The sequence below is a fragment of the Suricata suricatta genome, chromosome 3, assembly GCF_006229205.1.
Source record: "Suricata suricatta isolate VVHF042 chromosome 3, meerkat_22Aug2017_6uvM2_HiC, whole genome shotgun sequence".
Lineage (NCBI taxonomy): Eukaryota > Metazoa > Chordata > Mammalia > Carnivora > Herpestidae > Suricata > Suricata suricatta.
In genome coordinates, this window is record NC_043702.1 from 119,209,891 (window position 1) to 119,237,639 (window position 27,749).

At 37.3% G+C, this 27,749-nt stretch overlaps 1 protein-coding gene across 2 annotated transcripts in view; it reads right to left on the reverse strand.

Moving 5' to 3' along the window:
* The window catches only part of NME7 (NME/NM23 family member 7), a 259,575-nt gene that overhangs the window by 110,069 nt on the left and 121,757 nt on the right, over window positions 1-27,749 (reverse strand). For both annotated transcript variants that reach the window (XM_029934985.1, XM_029934986.1), the window contains exon 10: window positions 22,607-22,708. In XM_029934985.1, coding sequence (XP_029790845.1) covers window positions 22,607-22,708 — 102 coding nt within the window. The remainder of the gene's footprint in view (window positions 1-22,606; window positions 22,709-27,749) is intronic.

Consider the following 27,749-nt stretch of genomic DNA (forward strand, 5'->3'; position numbering starts at 1 on the left):
GTGGTGGTGATGGTGGAGGGCACTTAAGGGGAAGAGCACTGGGTGTTGTATGGAAAACAATTTGACAATAAAATATTATGGAAAAAAAAAAGCAAAGTAGGTGAAAGCATAACTTCCTTGAGTTTGAAAAATTCCTTAGACTTAAAGGAACAAAGCAAGCTGTCTAGGCCAGCACAATGTACTGGAACTTTCTGTGAGGACAGAAATGTTCTGTGGTCTGTGCTATCCAATATGGCAGCCGTTAGCCACATGTGGTTATTTGGCACTTGAAATATGGGATGGAGAAATTAAAATGAATTAATTGTAGTGAATTTAAATTTAACTACCCACACGTAGCTACTGTACTGAGCCACACCCCCATAGATATAAATAGCTCTCATAGCCCAATTTCAAGACCGCCATCCTCAGGGTTAAGAGGAGGTCCCTTCCTCTGCTGCTGCCCGTTACTAACTGTGTCTCCCGTTCAGCGGTCTTCAAAGAACTCCAACTTTCAGGCAAGAAGCCTAATAGCACCACACACATGAGGTTGAAATTATTTTCCTTCATTCAGTCTTTGACTCAGCTAGAAAAGGGAATAGTTCTTCACATATATTCTACCTGATACAAGAGGGACCCCAAATAAGCTTTTTAACAAACAAAAACCATGTTAAAATGAGTCACTCTTCTGTCTACCACTTCCATCGCTCTCTCTGCCCCTTCAACACAAGCTCACCGAAAGGGTCCTAACCCCTCAGGGGTCAAGAGCACTTCTGTGTGCTCTCACAGTGACTATTGTAGCCCACACTTTCTGTCTGGTTTATTTGTTACTCTCCTACCCTCCCCACTCCCCGCCGAACTGCTTGAGAGCAGACACTGAATTATTCATGAGGGTATTCGCAATGCATATTTCAATGCATCTTAAAAAATGACTACTATTTGTTACATGAATGAATTGAATATACCAGGCTTATCAAAATCTTTTATTCCTTCCTTAACTTATTTATAGCCTGGCTTCTGTACTCACTATGCCACTGAAATTACTCTTATCATTTTTATCAGGGCCTCTAAATCTGCTAAATTAGATACTTTTTAAACACTACTCTCTCCATTCCAAAGTCAGTATGTCCCAAAACGAAATTCAACATTTTCATCTCAAATTGGTTTCTTCTCCTGTACTCTCTAGTTCAATGGATGGCACATACTTGCGATGATCTAAGTTGCTTAAGAAAAAAAAAATAACTGAAAGTTATCCTTGATACTTCTCACACCACAACTCAGCTGATCACCAAGCTCCATGGATGAGTTTTATACCTTTCCTTAACATCTTTTTAACCGGTCCTGTCCTCTACCTAATACTGCCACTGTCTTAACTTAGCCCTTCATCATGGCTTATCCCCTTTTTTCTAGGTCCTTTTATTTGATTCTCATCAAGCTGCCCTACAGCGGGTCATCCACACCTACCATAATACTAGTTTTTCTAAAATGCGAATTTAATCACCTAATTGTCTCACTGAAAACTCACTGACTCTTCCTCCTCGCCCCCAGAGCTACTAGAATTAAATTCCAACTCTTTAGCACAATTTATAAGACCTTTTCTAATCTGGCCCCAGCCTGGCCCTCAGGGCATGCTCCACTGGGACCTGAGGTTGGGCTGCTGGGAAGATATATTGACGGTTTTCTAGCCAAAGGGTCTAGGAATCTGACATCTACACAAGACTGACTATTTCTCTCTAAATTAGCTATGAAATCTACACAAAGGAATCAAAACTAAGCAATATAATACTTTATTGTTTTGACCACAAATCCCAGTGCAGCACTCCAATAACCTCAGCTAGTTTGTGAGGGAAGGTGGCCTAGGGCTGCCGTGTCTAATATGGTAGCCATTAGCCTACCTGATACGTGGCTAGTTCAAACCGAGATGTGCTCTAGGTATAAAATGAATGCCAGATTTCAAAGACTTAATAAAAATGAGCAAGAATATAAGATTTTCCATTAGATACCCTTCTCCCCTTTGATGTATTTAGGAAAAGAAGACTGCCCTGTGCACTTGAATCAATTCCCGGGGTGGCATCTTTGTGCTGGTTCACTGATCACCTCTCACCTGTCCCCGCTCACCATGCTTTTCAGGAGGACGTGCCTGCCTCTAGGCACTGCAGGGTCAGTGATCTGCAGGCCTTACACTTCCATTTTCTATCTGCACTGCTCCCCCCAAAAGCTTTAAGGCATACTTGATTTTACCGAAGTTTTGAGAAGATAAAGAGGACTGACACTCCACAAATACCTTAGACTTCAATTTTAGAAATTCTGTTCTGAAAATCCCTTCACCCACCCAGCCTCTAGACTTAGTCTCTTTGCCCAATTCCAGCCTCTGCTGGTGGCTTGACTTCTCTCTTCATTTTATTCCCTATTCCCAAATTACTAGGCATTTCTTTTGTTGAACAGGTTAGCTATACTTTTAGTTTCTTTTATCACAGTCCAACTCATTCCCCCATAGTCTCACCTACTTACCTCAGCAGATAACCACACAACCTACTTGCTGCCTGAAAAGAAATACTCGCATTGGCTGTTTACAAAATTTTAATTTCTGGTGGTAGTTGTTTTGTGAATTTCTATTATACCCAATGTCAGAGCAGCCTGTCTTCAGACTTCTCAGCGATAGGCAGGTAATCCCACGGAAGGAGGAAAATCTTCCACAGAGAGTACCGCTGGGCCTTTCCCAGTCGAGATGAGTGACCGACCCCAATCCTTATCACGCTCACGCGTATCAGTGTAAAGGTGATGGGGAAATTCGTCACCTGGTTTAATCCGTCAATATGCCTCCGATCCCTGGTCGGGCATAAAGGCTTTCCCTAACTGCTGTCATGCGCTAAACTGACAGAGAAGGAGTACGGTCACCTTCCACTTGTCTCACAAGTACATGGAGATGAAACCGGAACAGAGGGAACAGAACTCTGTCCTATTCTATTTTCATCCCCTAGAGCTAAGGATTCTGCCATACCCTTTCCCTAGCATTTCATAAGTTTTAATCTTCACCCACTAAAAAAAGAGAAGCAAAAGGTAAGCAACCTGGAAAACGACACTGTTATCCTCCTGGTCTAGGTCACCATCATCTTGGGTCTGGACTGCAGCCGCCACCCTTGTTTCCCCATTCTTAACACAACAGTCAGAATGAGACTTTTAAGAGTCTAATCATGTCACCACTCCACTCAAACTCTTCAAAACATGAAATCTCACACAGAGCAAAAGCTAAAAGCATTAGAAGGGTCTACAAGGTCTGCCCCAGCCCTTAGCTCTCTAACCTTAGCCCCGTCTTGCTCATTCCTCTGGGTTCCTGGATTACTTCAAGCAAACTCCTCCCCCAGAGCCTTCACATTGGCTGTTCGCTCTTCCTATGATGCTATTCGCCTGGAGATTTGCATGGCTGACTTTTCATTCCTTCAAGTCTTTTCTTAAATATTACCTTCTCAGTGACACCGCCTTTGATGATGACTCCAATTTAAAACAGAATCCTATCTACATGCCCTTAACTCCAGGCCTCTTTCCTTCCTTCACGTTTCTCTGTAGGAAATACTATGCATTCTATTTTTTGTATTTATTGTCTGTCTCCAAGTAGAGTGTAAGCTCAGTGCTCTGTGAGGAGATTCTCTCTAATACCCCCCCCCCCATACACACATGTTTTGCTCACTGGCATATTCCTAGTACCTAGAATAATGCCAGGCAAATAGTAGGCACTCAAATATTTGCAGATGAATGATTGCAGGTAACTAAGATGTGCCCTCTTCTGTTAGTTTCTCTTTCCTCAGTCACCTTCCTGAGGCCTAAAAGTCCAAAATGGGAATTGTTTTTCTTTTAAGACAAAAATAACGCATTCTGTTAAAAGAAAAAAAGGAAATGAAAAACCCTAAGAAGTGATAATATATTAATTTTGCGTAGTAATTTGCATCTCGGTGTGACTGAACTTACCAGATCTAATTAGAGACTTTGTTCTGTCAGGAAGTAGAGGAAGCCTAGGCCTGGGATCGTGGGACTGGTGAGAGGGGAGGAAGGACACAAGGGATACAATCTACTTCCTTCAGACTTTTCAGGGAGGTTAGCCTTGACGTCCCTGGCAATAATAACTATTATTTACTTATTTTTAAGCTTTAAGGACCCTATGTTAATTTCTAAGTTTTATTTTGAAATGATCATAAACTTGGAGAACAATGCAGAGTACAACTGTTTTTTGCTATTGACCATTTGAAAACACATTGCCGACGTTTACCCTAATATTTTAGTATTTCCTACAAATCAAAGTATCTTATATAACCACGGCACAATCATCATACTTAACACTGTGAGGCATCATTCCAATTATCCCAATAATACTCATCTACTCACCTGTTCCCCCATCAAGTATGGTCAGATGCTTTTCATCATTTCAGGTACTCTGCTAGGTGCTTAGAATACCAAGATGAGTAAAACAGGACCTTAAGGGTGACTTTTAAGACAGTAAATAAGTAAGAACAGATCATTTAACAGGTGATATGAAAGTAGTATACAGGGATACAGTGACAGCACTAAAGAGGAAGTAGTCAATTCTGTCTGAGGGTAGAATGGCCAAGAAATAATTCCCAGATGTCTGGACAAAGTCTCAGGAGTTGAGGAGGGATCTATACCTATTAGAGAAGGTCCTATAAACAGAAGTGCAGGGAGGGAGTGAAGAAAGACACTGGTTGATTGAGGAAGATTAAATGTTTGTATTAGTGGAGAATAGAGAAATGTGGAAGACAGAAGAAAGATCAAAAAAGGCAGCAAGAAATGAGGCTAGGAGCAGTAAGGCTCAGCATGCCTTTCTGTGAGAGGTCAACTTGAACTGTAACCAACAGGGAATCACCTCAAGGCTTTAAGCAGAGGAGCAGTAATCTTTTTGTATTTTAGACAGAGTGCTGTATAAGGGCAGTTGGTTGATCATGTGACTCTTAGTTTCAGCTCAGGTCATAAACTCATGGTTTGTGAGTTCAAGCCCAGCATTGGGCTCTGGGCTGATAGCATGGAGTCTGCTTGGGATTTCTCGCTCCCTCTCTTTCTGCCCTTCCCCTTCTTGAGCTCTTTCTCTCTCAAAAAATAAATAAGTAAACATTAAAAAAAGGAAGGAATTCTGTATCAGTAATGTAGAAGGTATATACGGAAAGTAAGATGCTGCAAACTGGAGAAAATTTAAGAGATAACAGAAACAGTGAGGATAAGCAACAACAAAGAAATAGTGAGGATAAGCACTGGGGATGAAGATAAATAGACACTTAGATACAAAAGAGGTATTTATTTCAGGACCTGGGATAAAGGAGAGAAGAGAGTTTCATATGATCCCCCAGTTTCAAGTTAGGATTATATTAGCAGTGATCATAAAGATATAAGAATGTGTGAGAGGAGGGAGAAAACATGGAGTTTTAGAAGCACAGGGAGCACAGGAAAAAGATTGGAGCTAGAGTCACAAATTTGGGAGTCCTATGCATATAAATTGGTAGATAATGTACTGTTATAGTAATAGTATAAGCTCTCAGCGAGAGCTTATAGACGTAGACAAAAGGATAAAGTCCCTCAGGAGATCCTCACTGAAAGGACAGAATAAGAGTATCACCAAAGAGATGAAGATAGATGAGTCAGAGAGATTAGAAGAGAGGAAAAGAATGTATGATTATTAGGCTTCCAGTCATGTAGGATTCATTGCTACAGATAATTAAAATTCTACTCCAACCTTTGGTCCCCAACCTCTGGCTGATATATATAGAAATTGGAGAAGACCAAGGAAGAATCAAAGGACTCACACCTTGAAAGAAAAGAACAGTGAAATTCATATATAAATATATACACACAAACACACATATATAGACACACAGTTTTTCCCATGAGGTTACTCCCCAGTCAACGTGACAGAAGTCAAGGCAGAAAATCTCAGTATTATTGGCCTAAGGAATAAGAGGACGGGGTTTGGAACAGCCAGAGCAGCTGAAAATGGAAGAATGGAGCAAACTCCTTAGAGAAGGGAGCCAAAAATATGTAAATAAACTCCCTCAAATCCCTTGACTGATATCTGAGCTGCACACATCTGGGGAAAGGTTTCAAGGAGGCCAAGGGAAAAGACAAATGTTAGAAGGGTTAGAGAGGTAAGCAGAGTTTCAACAACTACTCACTGCAGAAAAGAATGAGGAATGTCAATCTGTCAAAGGAGAAGACTTGGTAAACACCTTGGATTGAGTTTTCAACTGAAACCTCAAAGAGCCATGTCTTAGGAAAAAGCACCAGTGAGAATTAAGAAAGCATCCTATGTCTAAATGAAATGACAAAACAGATCCACCTTGACAAAGCCTAAAACTAGTAATGCTGTGTTAGAACATTCTTCATAAGAGGATAACAGAATCTAGAGTCTGTGACATATTTCAGCATATAACCCCAAATTATTAGATTTTCAAAGTATTCAATAGAAAATTTGCATAGTCAATAGAAAAATCAGTCATAGACCCATAGACAAACCAGATGTTAGAATCAGCATAAGTACATTAAAAAAGCCATAGACTCTTGGGTGGCTCAGTCGGTTAGGCATCCAACTTTGACTCAGGTCATGATCTCACAGTTCATGGATTCAAGCCCCACATCAGGCTCTGTGCTGACAGCTCAGAGCCTGGGACCTGCTTTAGATTCAGTTTCACCCTCTCTCTCTGCCACTCCTCGACCTGTGCTCTCTCTCTCTCTCTCAAAAATAAACATTAAAAAATATTTTTTAAGCCATAGGAAAAAATGAATGTAGTGTGTGAAAAGATAGTTTAAAGAAAGTTATGTTAAACTGTAAAAATGAATCAAATGCAAATCTTAGAAATAAAAAGTACTACATATGAAATAAAAACTGAATGAAAGAGGGGAAAGAATCCATAAATTCAAAGATGAGTAAATAGAAATCACCCAAATTGAAGCACAAAGAAAAAAAAACTATTAAAAAATGTAGAGCTTCAATAACTTGTATTGAATGATTGAGAACATATATAATTGGAGTTTCAGGAGAGAAGAGGATAGAAAGACTAAATAGTTTAAGAAATATTAGCTGAAATTTTTTTCCAATTTGGTAAAAAAAAAACACACATATATCATTGAATACCAAAGAAAACCATAATAAAGTACTGTGGAAAATTTAAGATAAAGCCATACACTAATTAAAATTACATGTATTGTCATAAGAACTGACATAGTGCTTAATAGAACTGCACGAATAGCTTAGAAATAAGGTGTCACAAATCAACAGGAAAACAAAGCATTCCATAAATGATGATAAAATTGGTGAAACCTGCAGTGGAGAAATGAGGATATCCAATCTTCACCTTGGATAATGAGCAACAAAAATTCAAGGTATAAAATAATTAAATGTAAAATGTGAAACTACAAAGCTATTCAGAGAAGAGTATGTTCTCTAATGAGAAAGCATCAGCACAGTTTTTATTAAAGCAACCATAAATGAAAAAATTGATAGATTTGACTACATATTAAAATCTTCTCAACCCAAAATGAATTAAAAAGTAAACTGGGAAAATAACTGAAATATAACTTTCATGTATACAGAGCACATAAAAGTGATGAAAAATGTAGAGAATTGATCAAGTGACATTATAAGACAATTTACAAGACTCATTAATAATCAATAGTTTACCTTTATAAGTAATTAAAACAACCAAAGTGCTATTTCACTTATTAAATTAGAAACATTTAAGCTTAATAATCCTCAGTCTTCTGAACTTTGTACTCTATACATTGCTAGCAGGAATGTAAATTGGAATAAACTTTCTAGAAAATAGTTTATATGTACTAGGTTTTAAATCTATATCCTTTGTTCCCAAAATTTGATTTCTGGGACTCTCTTCCAAAAACACAGAGGGGGAAAAATATATATACATAAGAATGTTCTGAAAGGAGAGAAGTCAACAATATGGCTGAATAAGACCTCCATCATCACGCCCCTCCCTTCACAACAATGTGACTTCCAACCAAGAAAAAAGTCCTTTTTGTGGGAGCTTTGGGATTTAGTACCATATGCCAACAGCCCTGGGAGGAGTCTGGCCCACCTGTGCATCAGGTAAGTAGACCCTGCAGTGGCTCCTGTACCAGCTCCAGCCCCTCCTGACCATAACCTGGAAGTCTCTGGTAAAAACTGTCAATCACCCATGGACAAAAGCACCTCTGTAGAAGTCTAGGTCTCCAGCAGAGAAGTCCTAGCACACAGTTAGAGCAAAACAATATGAACTGGATGGACTGGAGTGGGTAAGATAAATCGTCTGATTTAACCTGTATCACCCTTCTCCAAAAGTGGCACACTTCAGGGCCAAGAGAGATATTCTTACCCTGTGATTTCTCCCAAAAGAGGAAAGTAAAAGTGTGTGAGGGAACACCTGGGCCTCCCAGCTATGCAGGATGATGCCAGAGAAGCCCATTTCTCTCTCGCTCCATTCAAAGTAGTGAATTGAGCTGTATGACTAGAGGGTGGGGACAGCTGGAAAACAGAGGACAAGACTCTTGGAGACGATTAAAAGGACATGGATTATAAAAACTGTGCCACAGATTCCATTAAGAAGCTGATCTTTGAGCTTCTGGGGATGTCCTATCTGCAGATCCCACAGATCCCACAGTGGCAATGAGGAAAGGCTTTAGTATATGGCAAGTGAGCATGTGCAGAAATTCAGTAAGAATCTGTGAGCCAGGGAGAGACACAAACTTGTGCTTTAGCACCACCTTTGGGAAAGCAAAAGTGAGGCTGTTGGTACTTGGCCTGGTGCATTGGAGGATAAAAAGAAGGCATACAAGTTTAAGAATTCCGCCAAAAGAGGGAGCCAAAGTGTGGAGCAGGTGTATCCACACAAGTTCTGAGAATCCCTATGACAGAGATTTCTCTCTGGAAGGCAGTGAGTAAAAAAAGGAAGGAGGTCACTGCTACTTTAAATGTGAAGACAGCAACAAACAACTTCAAGGAACATGAAAAGTCTATGAAACATGACACCATCAAAAGATCACAATAACCTTCTAGCAACTGATCCTAAAGACATGAATATCCGCTATTTCTCTAATAAAGAATTTAAAATATCTGTTTTAAGGAATCTCACTGAGCTACAAGAAAGGACAGAGAGATAATTCAACAACAACAAAAATACAATACACACACAAAATGAGAAGATTAACAAAGGTAGAAATCATAAAAGAAGAATCAAAAAATTAAAAAAGGTATCATAGAGCATCAATATCAGAATGGATGAAGCAGAAGAAAGAATCTATGAGTTGAAAGACAGGAACTAAAAAATTGTCTAGTTACAGGAGGACAAAGAAAAAAAGAAGGAAGAAAACCTATGTAATCAATGGGATATCATAAAAAAATAACCTGCAAATTATTGGAGTCTCAGGAAAAGAAGAGAGGGAGACAAAAGTAGAGAGTTTAAATAAAAAAGAGTAGCCAGGAACTTCCCACATTTGGGAAGAGATTTGGAGATCCAAGTTCATTAAAAGCTTAGATCATAAAATAAACTCAACTTAAACATATCCTCTGCAAGACATATTATAATAAAACTATCAAAAATCAAAGACACAGAAACTTAAAAGCAGCAAAGAAGCCTATAACTTACAAGGGAATCCCCACAAAGCTATCAATAACTTTCTCAGCAGAAATCTTAGAGGTCAGGAGACAGTGGGATGATTATATTCAAAGTGCTAAAAGAAAATAAAAAGTAACAAAAGATACTCTATCCAAGCAAAGCTGTCCTTCTGAAATAAAGGAGAGATAAAACCTGAGAGGACTCATCCTTCCAAACCTGACTTATAAGAAATACTGGAAAAAGTTCCTCAAGTAGAAATTAAAGGATGCTAAAGGGTAATTTGAAAAAATATGAAAATATTCAACACATTGATAAAGATAAGTACATAGTCAGATTCAGAATGTTCTAATACTGTAAAATGGTGGTGTGTTAATCACTTCCATTCTTGTATAAAGATTAACAAATAAGAGTATTAAAAATAACTACAATAATTTGTTAACAAATTCACAATACAGAAAGAGGTAACCTGTGATATAACTAACAAAATTGAGGAATAAAAGTAGAACTTTGATTATAGGCAAAGTTAAGTTTGGACCTGCATAAAACAAACTATTATGTCATTAAGATATTTATATAACGCTCATGGTAACCACATTGCAAAAACCTGCAGTAAATTCACAAAAGACAAAGATAAGGGAATCAAAGCATACTACTATGGGAAATCATCAATATATATGAAAGGCAGCAAAACAGGAAGAAAGGAACAAATAAAAAAACAAAATCGCATTAGTAAGTCCTTACTCATCAGTAATTACTCCAAATGTAAATGGGATAAATTCTCCAATCAAAAGGCATGGAGTGGCTGGATGGATTTAAGAACAAGACCAAATTATATGCTGTCTTCAAGAGCCTCACTTCAGCCTTAAGAACACACAGGCTCAGAGTAAAGGGATGGAAAATGATATTCCATGCAACTGGAAACCAAAATACAAGAGGGGTGGCAATATTTATACAGAAAAAAATAGACTTAAAACCAAAAACCAAACAAAAGGCAAAGAAAGTCATTATAGAAATACAGTTGAGAAGATGGTGGAGTAGGAGGACAATAAGCCCACCTTGTGTTACAGATACACCTAGCTAATATTCACATGAGTGTAAATGACCCAGAAAATGACCTGAAGACTGGCACAACAAAATTCACAAGGAAAAGTAGAGGAAAGTAGAGAAGAGGCCATAAAAAGAGGGCGACCATGGCTGTCCCTGGTTGGAAATGAGGCTGGGGCACAGGGGAAGGTAAGAAACAGATTATCACACTAGAGGGCCATCAGGGGGAAGATGATTCCCCATAATATTGACTCTGAAAGCTAGAGGGTGCATTTCATGAGTGTTTACAAACAATGGGACTTAAAGCCTGGAATTTTATTTTTCTTTTCAAAAAATTTTAATGTTTTTTATTTATTTTTGAGAGACAGAGACAGACAGCGCGAGCAGGGGAGGGTCAGAGAGAGAGGGAGACACAGAATCTAAAACAGGCTCCAGGCTCTGAGCTAGCCAGCAGCACAGAGCCTGACGTGGGGCTCAAACCCACGAATCATGAGATCATGACCTGAGCTGAAGCTGGACGTTTAACTGACTGAGCCACCCAGGTGCCCCGCCTGGAATTTTAAAAATCAGCAAATTTTGTTCTGCAAAATTGAGTCCCCACCCTTAAAGAGACAGCACAACAAGCAGCCAGTAGAGAGAGCATAGAAGCAGCAGCCTGACAAATGCCTGGGGCACATGGAAGGGAGAGTTACTTACTTATCTTAGAGCTTGGTGATAGAAGCTGGGAACACAGGGCGACCTCTCCAGGAATAAAAAAGGTGGCAGGTGACATCTCCCTGCTCCACCCCTCAGCAATAAACACAAGGTCTCCGTGGGAACCAAAACTGTACCAACACTCTCTACCAAAATTGCTTACACCAAGTCCCCTACCACCACCCACACTTTGATGGATCTGCCCTTTCTGTCAAGTTTTTCAGTCCCAGTGAGGTGGGTCCCTTTCCCCAGAAAGGGGAACAATCCCCACTCAAGACATCACCTCCTAGCTGGGGGTGCTTTTGTTCTGGTGGCATCCATGGCAAGTCTCGTTTTGCAAGCAGACCACTATACACCAGTTAAAATGTGCCCCACCAGGCTGGGGGCCAAACACTGCCCACAACAGGCAAAGAGCCTCTTCAGACAACTGGACAGAAAGAAAAAGTGGAAATAGCAGCAGGGCATATGCAACAAATATAAGAGACCTAACCTGAAGCAACAAGTACTGGAGAACAGGGGACAAAGCACTGCAGGGCACTACAGGACCTCTTCCAAAGGCCATTACCTTTGGAGCAGGAGACATAATTCATTTTCCTAATATCCACACAAAAAAACTGACACAGAGAGAAAGACAAAATGAGAGGACAGAGAACAAGACAAAACCACAGCAAGAGACCTAAGTGAAATGAATATAAGTAATACGCCTCGTGGAGAATTTACAGTACTGATCACAAAGATACTCACTGGACTTGAGAAAAGAGTGGAAGACACCAGTGAGACCCTTAATACAGAGATAACAAAAGAACCAGAGATGAAGAACACAATAACTTAAATAAAAAATAGACTCAATGAAATAAATAGCAGGCTAGAGGAAACAGAGGAACAAATTAATGACCCAGAAGATAGAGTAATGTAAAATAATCAAGATGAACTAATAAGAGGAAACAATTATGCAAAATGAGAATAGGGTTGGAGAACTCAGTAACTCCACCAAACATAATAACATTCATATTATACAGATCTGAGAAGAATGAGAGAAAGTGGGGCAGAAAGTATACTTGAAGAAATAATAGCTAAAAACATCCCTAAAAACATCTGGGGAAGGAAATGGATATTCATATCCAGGAGGCAAAGATCCCCCAAGAAAATCAAGGAGGTCTACACCAAGGCACATACGATTAAAATTATTATAAGTAGTGATAAAAAAAAATGGTTTTAACAGCAAAAAGACAGTTATGTACAAGGGAAACCCCACTAAACCCTCAGCAAATTTTTCAGCAGAAACTTTGCATTCCAGAAGGAAGTGCCATGATACATTCTAAGTTCTGAAAAGGAAGAATCTGCAACCAAGAATACTCTATCCAGCAAGGCTATCATTCAAAATAGGACATAAAGAGTTGCTCAGACAAACAAAAGCTAAGAGTTCATGACCATTAAAAACCAGCCCTACAAAAATGTTTAAGAGGACACACTGAGTGGAAAAAAAGACCATAAGTGAGAGTATGAAAATAGGAAACCTAAAAGCAGTAAAAATAAATATAAATTGTATGTAAATATGTAAATATAAACATAAGCTATATAAATATAAATATAAATTGTAAAACCCAAACAAGGGATTCACAAAATAAAAGGATGTGAGATACGGCACCATATACTTAAGATGTGGGGGGAAAAGGAGTAAAGAATGTGATCAAATGTAAGTGACCATGAACTTAATATGGACTGCTATCTGCACAAGACAGTAAATACAACCTGAATGGTAACCACAAATCAAAAATCAGTAACAGATATGCAAAAAATAAGGAGAAAGGAATCCAAATATATCATTAAAGAAAGCCAATAAACCACGAAAGAGAACAAGAGAATGATCAGAGAAAAACTACAAAAAGAACCACAAAACAATAAATACATATCTGCCATACGTACTTTGAATGAAAATGTTTCAATCAAAAGACATTATCGTGACAGAATTAAAAACACAAAACATAAAACAAACAAACAAAACAAGACCCATCTATATGTGCCTATGAGAGATTCATTTCAGACTGGAAGTCACCTAGACTTGACGGGATGAAGAATCATTTATCATACAAATGGAGGTCAAAAGGAAGTCAGAGTAGCAATGCTTGTATTGGACAAAATAGACTTTAAAACAAAGATGCAACAAGAGATAAACAACAGCACTATATCATAAAAAGGGGGACAATCCAACAAGAAGATAGAACAATTGTAAATATTTAGGCACCAAACATGAAAACACACAAATAAATAAAACATTAAGGAAATATTTGAAAGTAATACAATAATAGTAGGGATTTTAATGCTCCACTTCTATCAATGGACAGATCCTACAAACAGAAAATCAACAAAGAAACAGTGGCTTTTATTACACAATGGACCAGATGGATTTCATAGACATATTCAGAACATTCCATCCTAAAATAGCAAAATGCACATACTTTTCAAGTGCACATGGAATTTTCTCCAGGAGAGAATGCATATTAGGCTATAAAACAAGTTTCAACAAATCCCAAAGGACTAAAGTCATATCATGCATGTTTTCTGACCACAATGTTATGAAACTGATAATCAACCACAAGAAAAAATCTGGAAAGAGCACAAACACATGGAAATAAAATAGCATGCTGGTAAACAATGACTGGGTCAACAAAGAAAATACAAGAAAAATTTCAAAAAACAAGAAAAATCTCAAACAAACAACCTAATCTGATACTTAAAGGAGATAGAAACGGAAAAGGACAAACATATCCAAAGCCAGCAGAAGGAAAGAAATAATAAAGATTAGAGCAAAATAAATGATAAAGGGGCACCTGGGTGGCTCAGTCAGTTAGGCTTCCAACTTCAGCTCAGGTCATTATCTCACAGTTCATGAGTTTGAGCCCCACATCGGGCTACCTGCTGTCAATACAAAAACTGCTTTGAATCCTCTGTCCCCCATCTCTCTGCCCCTCTGCTGCTGATTCTCTCTTTCTGACTCTTTCTCAAAAAATAAACTTAAAAATAAATAAATGACATAGAAAACTAATAAAACACTAGAACAGATCAATGAAACTAGGAACTGGTTCTTTGGGAAGATCAACAAAACCAAAAAACCTATAGCCAGAGTCATCAAAAGAAAACCAAATGTGGTGAGGGGGGGCACTTGGGTGGTTCAGTCGGTTAATCATCTGACTTGATTTCAGCTCAGGTCATGATCTCATGGTTTATGAGTTTGAGCTCACTGTCAGGCTCTGTGCTGAAAATGTGAAGCCTTCTTGGGATTCTCTGTCTCCTGCTCTCTCTGTCCATCCCCTGTTCTCTTGCTCTCAAAAATGAATAAGTAAACTCTAAGGGGGAGAGAGAGAGAGAGAGAGAGAGATGACTCACATAAACAAAATAACAAATGAAAGAAAAAAAATAACAGTAGAGAAATAATTACAAGAGAATATTATGAGAAATTATATGCAAATGAATTGCATAACCTAGAAGAATGGACAAATTCCTAGAAACATATAACCTACCAAAACTAGTCTACGGCCATACCACCCTGAACATGCCTGATCTCGTCTAACCTACCAAAACTAAAGCAAGAATTAACTGAAAAATTGAACAGACCAATTACCAGCAATGAAATTAAATCAGTAATCATAAAACTCAGAAAAAACAAGTCCAGGACCAGATGGTTTTACAAGTGAATTCTACCAAACATTTAAATAACAGTTAATACCTATTCTTCTCAAACTATTCCATAAAATAGAAAAGGAACAAAAACTTCCGAATTCATCCTATGAAGCCAAAATTACTCTGATACCAAAAATAGATGAAAACACTATTAAAAAAAAAAAACCATAGGCCAATACCTCTGATGAACATAGAAGGAAAATCCTCACCAAATACTAGCAAACTGAATCCAACAATACATTAAAAAATCATTCACATGACCAAGTGGGATTTGTTCCCAGAATGCAAGGCTGGTTCAATATCCATATATCAATCAATGTGATACATTACAATAAGAGAAAGGATAAAAACCATATATAATAATTTCAATAGATGCAGATAAAGCATGTGAAAAAGTACAACATCCATTCATTATAAAAGCTCTCTAGAGAGACCATATCTCAACATAATACAAAGAGGAATGACTCAAATAAATAAAATCAGAAATGAAAGCACAGATATTGTAACTGATATCAAAGAAATATAAAGGATAAACGATTATCATCATATGACAACAAACTGGACAATATAGATGAAATCAATACATTCCTGGAAATATTAAACCCACTAAGATGGAATCATAAAGAAAGAGAAAATCTGAAGAGAATAATAATGAGATTGAATGAGAAATCAAAAATCTCCCAACAACAAAATCCCAGGACCAGATAGGTTTCCCTGGTAAAATGTACCAAACATTAAAAGAAGAATTATGCCAATCCTCAAGCTCTTCCAAAAAACTGAAGAGGAGGGAGTTCTCCCAAATTTATTATGAAGACAGTAGTACCAAAGCCAGGTAATGACACTACCCTGATAAATACGGAGGCAAACATTTTCAACAAAGTATTAGCTAGCTGAATTCAACACCACATTAAAACAATCACACACCATGATCAAGTGGGATTTATACCAAGGATGCAAGGATGGTTCAACAGACACCAATCATAATAAAAGGAAAAAAATCACACGATCATCTCGAAAATTAGTTGACAAAATACAACTTTTCTTTAGATTAAAAACTCTCAAAAAATTTCATATAGTAGGAATGTACCTCAACATAGTAAAGGCCATATATGGCAAGCCTTCTTTTATATAAGGAAAAGAACAAAGGTGCGCAGTCTCACCACTCCCACACAATGGTAATCAACATCCTAGCCAGAGCAATTAGGTATAAAAAGGCAGCCAATTTAGAAATAAAGAAATAAAACTGGTTTTGTTTGTGGATGATATGATCTAATATATGAAAATCTTAAAGACTCCACCAAAAAAATTGTTAGAAATAATAAATGTAGCAAAGTTGCAGGATACAAAAATAAAGGTACAAAAATCAATTGCATTTCTGTACAGTAACAACAATATATGAAAACAATCTTATTTCACAACAGCATCAAAAACAATAAAATACTTAGGAATAAATTTAACCAAAGAGGTAAAAGATCTGTATACTGAGAACTTTAAATTAGTATAGAACCACAACAAAAGTCTTTAAAGAGCTAAAAGAATTTTGAGAAAGAAAAACAAAGCTCAAATCATCACATTTTCTGATTTCAAACTCTACTACAAAGCCATAGTAATCAAAACAGTATGGTACTGGCATAAAAACAGACACACAGACCAATGGAAAGAACTCACAGAAACAAATCCTCTTCATATATGTGATTAACTAATATTTGACAGAGAAACCAAGAATACTCAGAAAAGAAAGGATTGTGTCTTTAAGAAATTATGTTAAATAAAAAATCTCATATGGGAAAATGAAATTGGACTCCTATCATAAATATTACTTTGTAAAAATTATTTTATACCATAAAATGACATACAGCCAATATAGTAAAATCATATCATTAAAGAACGTTTAATAACATGAGAGAAAGCTAGTACTATTTAGGGTATCATGAACTACAAAGCAGTATACACATTTGGATCCAAATTTTATTTGTGAAATTGGCAACTCTTAGTGATAATATTATGGGCCACACTTCCTTTATTAAACTTTATTTCGCTTCTAATTTTTCTATAATGGCCATGTATTAATTTTATAATCACAAGAAAAAATATTATTTGCAAAATACAAATTCAGAAGGATAGAGCGAAGTCTTCAGGGATAGAAATGAGAAACAGGATAAAGTGGAATTTTTCAAAAGATAAGAAAAACACACTTCCTTGGGGCTAGAATGAGGATGGAGCTTGAGTTCAGAAATACATGGTGTAAGGTAGAAATTTAAGAGATCTTACTTAATGACCAAACTTTATGAATTAGAAGATACTGCTATCTTTTTATGGAGAGGAGAATGATTTGTAAAAGGGCTGAGGAAATTAATGGAGGTTTAAAATTGCTATTTTGAGAATTAGCAGAAAGAAGAATGGAAAAAGATTTCTAGGGACAGTAATTCATCCTGCTTTGCTTGGAGATCACAACTTGTATCAACATGGATCTATACAACAGGATTACATTAATCTACTAGAACCTTTCAGTCCGTGGATAAGAATGAGGTAAGCACATACATGGTTGTATCGCTCTACGTTTGGGGTTTTCGGAGTGTGGATAAAGGACAAGAGAGTAAAGACATCAAGAGTGCTAAAAAACGGGCAAAGGTATGAGTCTAGGTTGAACAGAGAAGGAAGTCAGAAAGTGGCATTACAGTGTCAGAAAAGGGAAAGGTCTAGAGCCTAGAGGTTTCAGTCAAGTCAAAGATGCACTGTGAAGAGGATCAAGAGGTCAGGAAACCAGAAAGCTATAGCAGACATTACTATATTAGAAATTAAGTTTGAAGAGGTGTCTCTGCTCTGGATGTCAACAAGGAATAGAGCACAGCTGTGGAAGAAAACTGGGAAGCAGAATGAGAAAAGATAATTGACAGGAGTTGTCCATTCAGCTCTGAGGCCAAGTGATGGGTGAATCTTTCACATGGATGTTACTGTGCCCAAGTTGATGGTAAGAACAGGGATGAAGAGACAGACTATGTAATCAGGGGTCCCCGGACTTCAGTGATTAAAGGAATGTGACCAGAAGATCAATAGGGAATAGAAACAACAGACATCAGCTCCCAAGCAGTTCTCTTGCAGGTTTACCACAACTCCTTGCACATTCATGGAAAAAGAATTGCATTTCCAACTATCATGAATGATACTTTGACTTTAATCCGAAAATCAGTGAAGGATACTCAATACCAGGTGAAAGACCACTGTGACAATCAAATGAATGGAAAACTTCATTAAAATTTAAAAAGCCACTTTTTGTGTATGAAAATATTTGGATTTATCTAGTTTTTTATTTTATTTTATTTTTTTAGAGACAGAGACAACATGAATGATTTGGGGAAGGGGTGGAGTGAGAGAGAATCCCAAGCAGACTCCATGCTCAGTGCCGAGCCCCATGTGGGGCTTGATCCCACAACCTTGGGATTATGACCTGAGCCAAAATCAAGAGTCAGATGTTCAACCAACTGAGCTGTTCAGGCACCCCCAAAATATTTGACTCTTAATTCACCTTGGCCATGGGGTAAAAGTTTTCAAAGTGTAAGAGCCCATAAAGATAGAAAATCACCTGACCAAAAATTCAGATTCTCTTAAATAAGATTCTTTACATAAAATATTTCACAAACACGTATTTTCATAATACAAGGCCTACCTATGTGAGGTTATTTGGCTTGTCATCCCCATCAGCCCAAGAACAAATATATTCTGCACAATTTTTCCAGATAATTTACTACTTCCTTGGTGGCTCTTTCAGTTTCTTAGTGGCACAGCAGGAAAAGTGCCAGGCTACTCAACAGTGAAATTTTTTTGATATTTTCTTTTTTAATGTTTATTTATTTTGATGGAGAGAGACAGTGAGCAGGGGAGGGGCAGAGAGAGAGGGAGACACAGAATCCAAAGAAGGCTCCAGGCTCTAAGCAGTCAGCAAGCTGGTGGGGCTTAAACTCATGAACCATGAGATCATGACCTGAGTTGAAGTCAGACACTTAACTAACTGAGCCACCCAGGCACCACCCCTCAACAGTGTAATTCTTGAGCAGGTGCAATCAAAACTTCTTCCAGAGGCAAATCTTAGGTTTTCTGCCTAAGTAGATGTGTTTTTTGCAGATGATGGGGTAGAGAGTGAATGTTTCTCTAACTATAAAGAAACCTGTTGTGATCTTTTTTCCTTTTTATGCAGTAGACTCCAACATTTTTCAAGCACCCTTAGTATTAAAATGTGTAAATACATCAAAACATGTATATATTTTAATATATTATAAAATGCACTCTTATCAATCCATACATGAAGTTGTATTAAAGCTTCATTTCTGTTTCTGACAGAGTAAATAAATAAAAATGGAAAGCCTAATATACCCCTCCCCACCAGTGAACAGTCTTATAAACCATCCTCTTCTATCAGATCAGTTCTAGAGAGACTGGAAGAAATCCTGTTCAGACACAATGTGCATTTCCTTCCAGCTATAAGAGAAAGAATCTGCCAACAGCACAGACATCGATGACAAAAGTGATGCCAATCTAAAACAAAGACAGTTAGAGTGGCCTAATGGGTCACTATAAGGCTGAACCTTCTGGGGTGCCTGGGTGGCTCAGTTGGTTAAGCGTCGGCTTAAGCTCAGGTCATGATCTCATGGTTTGTGGGTTCGAGCCTCACATCAGGCTCTGAGATGACAGCTAGCTCAGAGCCTGGAGCCTGTCTTTGGACTCTCTGTCTCCCTCTCTCTCTGCCCCTCCCCTGCTCATGCTGTCTCTCTCTCAAAAATAAATAAAACATGAAAAAAATTTTTTAAAAAGGCTGAACCTTCTTTTGAATCAACTTAAAAAGTAGTTCTACATCTTAAAAAGGAAAAAAGAGAAAAAGAACCCACTTTAGTAGATGAAATATTTTTAGGGACATGTGGGTGTCATTTAAGTGCTGACTCTTGATTTTGGCTCAGATGAACCTTTTGTGGGGCTCCACACTGGGCAGAGGTTGAATTAAGATTCTTTATCTCTCTATCCTTCTCTGCTTCTCTTCCACTCATGTGCATGCTTTTTCTCCTTCAGAAAAATTTTTTTTAAATATTCGGTTAATACTAGATGTTAGTTGTGCACAAAAATATAGCCAGTTTTTTAGTAATCCATCAAATATTAATGACCATGACATACTGGGCATTTTTCCCACACCAATTATATTTACATGTATTGTAACCCACAGTCTCTCTTCAGATGTGGAAATGACTATGCAGTGACAAAATTAATTTCTAAATTATTTTAATATACTACAGTACATGAATGGATAGGCACATTGGTAGCTCGAAGTGAATGAGACTGCCATTCATCAATTCTACCTCCTAAAACTAGACCATAAGTTCCTCAATGATAAGGACTATTTATTTGATCATTTCTGTAAACCTAGTGGCATGTAGCACAGTGACTGGCATGCAGTAGGCATTCAATGCATACAATTTTCTGGAGGGGTGGCAGAGAAGGGAGAAAGAAAGGGAGGAGGAGAAGAAGAACAAAATAAACCAAAGCCTGAGAACAAACTGGAAGAGTCCCTATTTTATTGCCCCTAAGGCATAATTTGACTATAACCACTAATGATATTTTTTCTGATGATATATATATGTGTGTGTATACATATACATATATATAATACATTATATATGTTATATTTTATATAGATCAAAAGCATATGATCCTGCTTAAAATCCTGCCCTTGCATTTAGTATATAATTCAACTCTGGGACTCAAGAGGAGAATCTATCATCGCCCATTCCAGGCAGAGCTAAGTGCTAATATTCTGGGCTCCATCATACACAGTGCAAGCATCTAACACTGCAATTGACACAGAACATGAAAATGAGCCACTTCCATATACCGTCCACTCGCAAACTGTAAGCTCTTTGAGATTTCTATCTTTATCTTCACAAATACTAGCACAGATTCAGTATGTACTTACTGAATGAAGGAAAGAACAAACTCAACTCATTCTCTTTTTGTTCTAGTTATCGCTTTAATTTTCCCATTTGTTTAGTCAGCCATTAAACCCACAATTTAAATTATCTTAAAGAATCAATAAACGAAAACCTGTCTTGGCCAACAGAAATCAGATATAAAAATGGTAAACATCAAGAACTATTTATTCATGCAACCAAAATGTATCCCTTTCTATTGTCTTATGATGAACAATCAATAAACACTCAATATCAATCACCCTTTTCTCTTAATGTTCTCTACCCCAGAGTCACATTTTAATAATCGCTCTTTCATGATCACATTTATTACTTATTTCTATTCTTTCTCCCTGAAAAGACATAAAGTAGGTCCTGTCACCTCTTTCTCTAATGATGTCATCAGGTCTGGGGCTCTTAACTGTTTCCAGAATCCCTACCTTTAACCTCTTCCAGTGGACTTCCCATGGAATCAAGGAAATGATTCCATAAATTCAAACTTAAGCTAAATGCAAAGAATTGCTCTTTCTTATTACATGGGATTCCACTTAAACAGAACCCACAATTTTAACCTGGCTTTTAAGGCTACCCATCTCACAATTATCTCTACCAGCAATCTCTACCTTATTTTCTCTACCTGCTCCTTTACTGAATGGTCCCTCAACATTTGCATTTTACCTGAACAACATTTCAGTCCTTATTTGTATGTTTCTTTGCATACAAAGATCATCACATGGGTGCTCTTGATCTCTGAGACCGGGTGTACTGTTTCCCCCTACAGGGAAAATCTAGCAGCAGGTACTCTTATACCAGTCAATTTCTCAACAGGTGCTGTTAACTTACAGTCCTACATCTAAGGGAACTCATTAAATGCTGTCTGGATTAAACTGAAGTGGATGCTCATCTTCAATAAACTATTTATAAGTGACAGTAAAATAAAGAAAAAAGAATAAATTTAAATCATAGGGTTGAAAATTAGTAATGCTTCCCATAATCTTACTCAGCTTTTATTCTTTGCATGGAGATTTTTTTTACTTTATTTATAGTGTATTGTCAAGTTGGTTTCCAAAGAACACTCAGTGCTCTTCCCCACAAGCACCCTCCTCCATGTCCATTGTAGGGCTCCTTCTGTTTTTCAGCCCCATCTCCCTCCTCTTCACCCCTCTGGTCACCCAATATCCATATGAAGGAAATCCAAAGCAAACTGAAAAGGACACTAGAGAATATCAAGTTTCACAGAAGTCCCACTGCTCATATTTATGCATCTGGTGTGAGGCCACCATATCAATATTCTTCACACTGAGAGCTTTATTTAGAGCCTCCCTATGTCAAAGGATAATTAATATCTTAGATAATTTCTATCAGAGAGCTTGATAAATTCACTTTTCTAGACAATTAAGCAAGAAGATACAGTGAAAGAAAATGCCACAGTAAAGGTTTCTGCCCATTTTATACTATCACCAGGCTAATAAAAATTTTACTTTTTCTTTATTATATTAAAGAATTATCCCAAATGCTATTTTGAATAAAAAATCTGTCTGATGTAGTCATTTTGGTATTATTTCTTATAAGGAACAAACTTAAACTATCAAACCTGTTGAAATATTTAGCTACTGAGTAAAACAAATTTGATTAATATTTTAAACACTAACTTACAGGATCAGCTGGTCCACAGAATTCTCGAAATGTCTTTGTAGGATTATTTTGTTGAATCTCCATTGCTATGCAAGGGCCAGAATACATTTCTGTCACCATCTCCTATGATATGAAATGTAAAATAACATTTAAAAACTAGAAAAATTTAATGATCTTTTATTCCTCCTCTTTTAATTGCACCACTATTCCAAATCTTAAAATCTTAGTTATCTTTGAATTCTCATGAACTCCACATGCCAAAAAACTCCCAGGTTTTGTCTATTTTTCCTGCAAAAATTTGCTTTAGGTATGTCCCCTCATCTCCATTCCTTCCTATTACATACCTACTAGCATCATTTTAACATAATGCTCTACCAGTTGGCACTTTCATTAACTGAAATGATCTTATTCATTTTCCTTTTAAAGGGCATCTCCTCCTGAAGAGAGTACTGTTGAAAGGACTTTTTTTTTTTTTTAAGTTTATTTATTTTTGAGACAGAGAAAGCAAGCAGGTGAGGGGCAGAAACATAATCCCAAGCAGGCTCCATGCTGTCAGCGGCATAGCGTGACACAGGGCTCGAATCCACAAACCACGAGATCATGACCTGAGCCAAGATCATTATTCGGACACGTAACTGACTAAGCCATCCAGGCACACCTTGAATGGACATTTCTAAAGATAAAAATTCCTAAGTGTTTCTTCCAAAGACACTTTTGAAAAACCTAATCATTTTCAGAAATGAAGACCACAGAGACTAGATCTCATAGAAAACATCTAGAAATTAGACCCTATATACGAAACAACAGTTTTCAAACACTAGATAACAGGAAGCACAGTACGATCCCTGAGAGAAAAGAATCAAATGAAGTAAGCTGTATGACTGCCCATCTTTCTGCTTGAAGGAAGTTTCCAGACAACGGGACAGGGAGAAGAAACACAGTAGGGCCCAACACTCTTACTAAGTAGAAGAGATAAAGACTGAAATTTTGGGAGACCACTGTAGTTAGAATGTGCAGGACAGATTACTAGAGGAGGTGGGGGAAACCATGGGACGGTAAGCTACAGCGATCTACAGAGAAGTTCACCTGAGGTTTTGGCTAAGAGTCTCTATATGCATGGAGGAAACCACCCAAGGCTGAGAAGAGAACCACCAGACACAGCAAGTGAATCTATCCACAGAGAGAGAAGGCTCAGAAGACTTTGCATTTCCATCAGCCAGCCTGGACAGCCCTCACACAATACAAAGGGCATCAGGGAGAGTCTTGGGAAAGCACTGTAACAGTTGGCCTCACATATGGAATGCTCTGTATCCGTCCTAAAAAGCTACAAAGCAAGTCTTAAAAGGGTCAGATTGATCCTAAGTAACTTGGTGAGTACCCACATTAGTTCAAAGGAATATGACATACATCCCATGTAATGCTATAAATTGCACATCATCCAGCATCCAATAAAAATTACCAGGCATGCAAAGAAGTAGGAAAGTATGAACCATCATTAAAAGAACATTCAATAAATTGATACAGATCCAGCAATGACAGAAATGATGTTGGTTACATAAGAATGGTAAAATAGATCATATAAATGGGCCCTATCTGCTCCAATTAGAGGAAGAAAACATGGACATGATGCAGAGAAAGTCAAGAATAAAAAGACCCAAAGAGTAGAGTACAAATCACTATGCTGTGCATCTGAAACTAATGTAACACTTTACCAAATATACTTAAAAAAAAAAAAAAAAAGACCGAAATGGGACTTCTAGAGATAAAAACTGCATCTGAATTAAATACACTGAATGGGATGAACAAAATAAAATACTACAAAAGAACAATAAATATAAAGAAATGCAACACCAATTATTCAAAAGCAGGCATAGAGAGGCGCCTGGGTGGCTCAATTAGTTGACCATCCGACTCTTGATTTCAGCTCAGGTCATGATCCCAGGGTCATGGGATTGAGTCCTGCATTGGGCTCCATGCTCAGTATGGAGCCTGCTTGAGATTTCTCCCTCTTTCTCTCTATCTGTCTCTCTTTCTTTCTCTCTCTTCCATGCTCATGTGTTCTTTCTCTAAAATTAAAAAAAAAAGAAAGAAAAGGCAAGCATAGAGAACTAAAAGAATGACTACAAATGTCCCACAATAATTTTTTCAATGACATGCCGTCTAATTTGTGCATAATTGGATTTCCAGAAGAAGGGGTGATGAACAAATAAATATTCTGAGAATTGCTAAAAAATGCTCAAATCTGATAAAAATCATAGGCCAACAGGTACAACAGAGTCCAAGACTAAACACACACAAAAAAGTACAGTAAGCCAATAATTAAATTGGCTAAAACCAAAACACCAAAAAATCTTAATAACAAAAATACCTTAAAAACAACAAAAAACAAACAAAAAAACCCAAAGACATGTAACAGTAAAACAAAACTAAGCACATAAATGACAACAACAAAAACCTGCCAATCTACAATTCTATACCCAGGTGGGAAGATACTGTTCACAAATGATGGAAAATTAACTTTTTCGGACAGATAAAATATGAACCCTATTCCATACCCACAGCTCTATACCATAAAAAGTGTTGAAGGAAGTTCTTCAGATAGAAAGAAAATAGTGTCAGACAAAAGTATGGACCTATAAAAACAATGGTAAACATGTGGACAAACACAAAATATATTTTTTAGTTGGTGTGCAAGATAATTGATTATTTAGAGCAAAAATGTGAAATGTTTTATAGGGTTTATAATATATGTAGAAGTAAAATGTAGGACAGCCAGAACACATGAGGGGAAATGGAAGAACACTGTCATAAGGTTCTTATCCATACGTGATGTGGCATAATGAAAAAGACGAGCAAAGAAAAGTACGTTTCAGTGTCTGGAACACTCAATGTTCTTTTCTCCTCTACATGGGGAAGACAACTTCAGAAAGAAATGAAATATAAAGACTTTGAGGCAGAAGTACAGGTGGCGTGTATGACAGTCAGGAGCTAAGTGAGACCAGAGAAAATTAGAGATGCGACCAGATCACCAAGAGCTTATGACACACAAGGACAAAGTAAAATAAAGGTAATTTATTACAGAACACTAAATATGAACTGGAACTCAGTCATCATACCTAATAGAAATTCCAGAAGTTACAAGAGGAGGGGAAGGGCTTCACGATTAATATGGTACACAGAACCCTACTCATTAGAATCCCTAAATGTATCCCCCTGAAGTCACTTAGCTATTTCACAAAGGTCATATGTAATTGATTTCCTGTGGATAACTGTGTTGGGTCTGATTTTCTGTCTCACGACATTGAGGTACTGCCTAAGGATAAATGTCAACAGCCGGGTTCTCAGCAGGGACAGCACACAGCATGAACGTAATATCCAAAAAGAGAGGAGTGAACTTTGCCTGCTTCCCTTTCATTTGTCTCTCTCCTTGTTTTTCATTGTTAATCACAGATACCATTAAAAATTTAGACATAAATGCACAAAATGGAAAGAAAAAAAAACATGTTGGAAAAAGGACTCTATCAAAAACATAATGTGCTGCTTACACAATGGATTCAACAAAATTCTCATGGTCATCTATGCTTTTTTAAAAAAAAAATTTTAATGCTTATTTTTTAGGGGGGGTTGGGGAGGGCCAGAGAGAGAGAGAGAGGCACAGAACCCAAAGCAGGCTCCGGGCTCCAAGCTGTCTGTGTAGAGCCCGATGCAGGGCTCAAACCAGAGACCGTAAGATCATGACCTGCGCCAAAGCTGGACATTCAATTGACTGAGCCACCCAGGTGCTCCATGTAGGTTTTTAGTTAAGTAAAAATTTAACAAAACCAAAAAAGAACATGTTTATTTCCTTTAGAGCCCATTGCCTCCTGTCCTGTGGGTAGTTAGGATGGGATCATCTGATTTAATGTCTATCCTCATAGTCCATAAGCCCCATAAATGCAGGTAGTGTGCTTTTTTTGTTGTTCATCTCTGTATCCTTGGTATCTAACACATTGTTTGGCACATAGTAGACACTCAGTGAACATAGGTATTAATAAGTGGATCATGATAATACGAAGAGATAGGAATTATCACTTTTTTATGTTTGCAAATGCTGAAGCAGCAAATGTAAGTATAAATGATCAACAGAGGATCTATTATAAGGAATTATGTCAAATACAATAATAGCAATAGGAATAACAAAATAGCTAATACTCTCTCAGTACTCTCAATATGTGAATCTCCTTCACGGGATCTACTTCATTTAATTATCCCAGCAATGTCATAAAGTAAGTAATAGCATCATTTCCATTTATAGATGGGTATACAAAGGCAAATAACTTGTGTAGGGCCACACAACTGGGATTTGGATCTAGGATCTGACTCCACAAGGTTTTTGTGAGAAGGGAATTGAGTTCAGAAAGCTGCAAGTTGGTTGCACTGAATTTTGAGATAAGAAAGGTCTATAGTTTGAAGCAAGTAGTGTTTGAACCCCTACAACTCATGTACCATACCTGGTACAATGCCAGTGATGTCGTCCTGTTTCACACTGTGCATCCTACATGTAAGTGGACCATTTCACCAACATATCTTTAAAGTCAGGATAATAAAATGAATGGACTCACTAATATGACCTTATAGATCTTATCTGTTATTTTATAAATAAGAATCTGAAGACAAGGAGGGTAAAGTGTTATGTGAAAAGTCGGAGTAAGAATCAAATCACCTGTTTTTGTCCCTTCAGACTAGGTTGCCTGTTAAAATTATTTTTCCAGAGCCTTTTTGAATTAGATAAACCTCCTAAAATGAAAAGGCACATAATACTATGCAGCATTTAAAGGTTTACTTCTTTCTTGAACTTGAACTCAAGCTCTGAATATTAACAGTCATGAGAAATAAGAGTCCTGCTGGGAAATACAATAGTCACAATAATAAGTGAGACTCAGGATTTGCTATCCAATTTTTGGTGTCCCAACTGAAGCAATAAGAGATACCACAATCATATGCATTTGCAGTCTATGCATTCAGATCCTCACACAACCTCCTTTGAACAAAACAGAATTTTAAGTGGGAAAAGAACTTGAAAGCATTAGAGATAATGTATCATTCATAACAATATTTACTTCAATAAAATATTACTGGGATAAAAACATTCTTATTTCCTTTCAGATACAATTTGCAAAGAAAC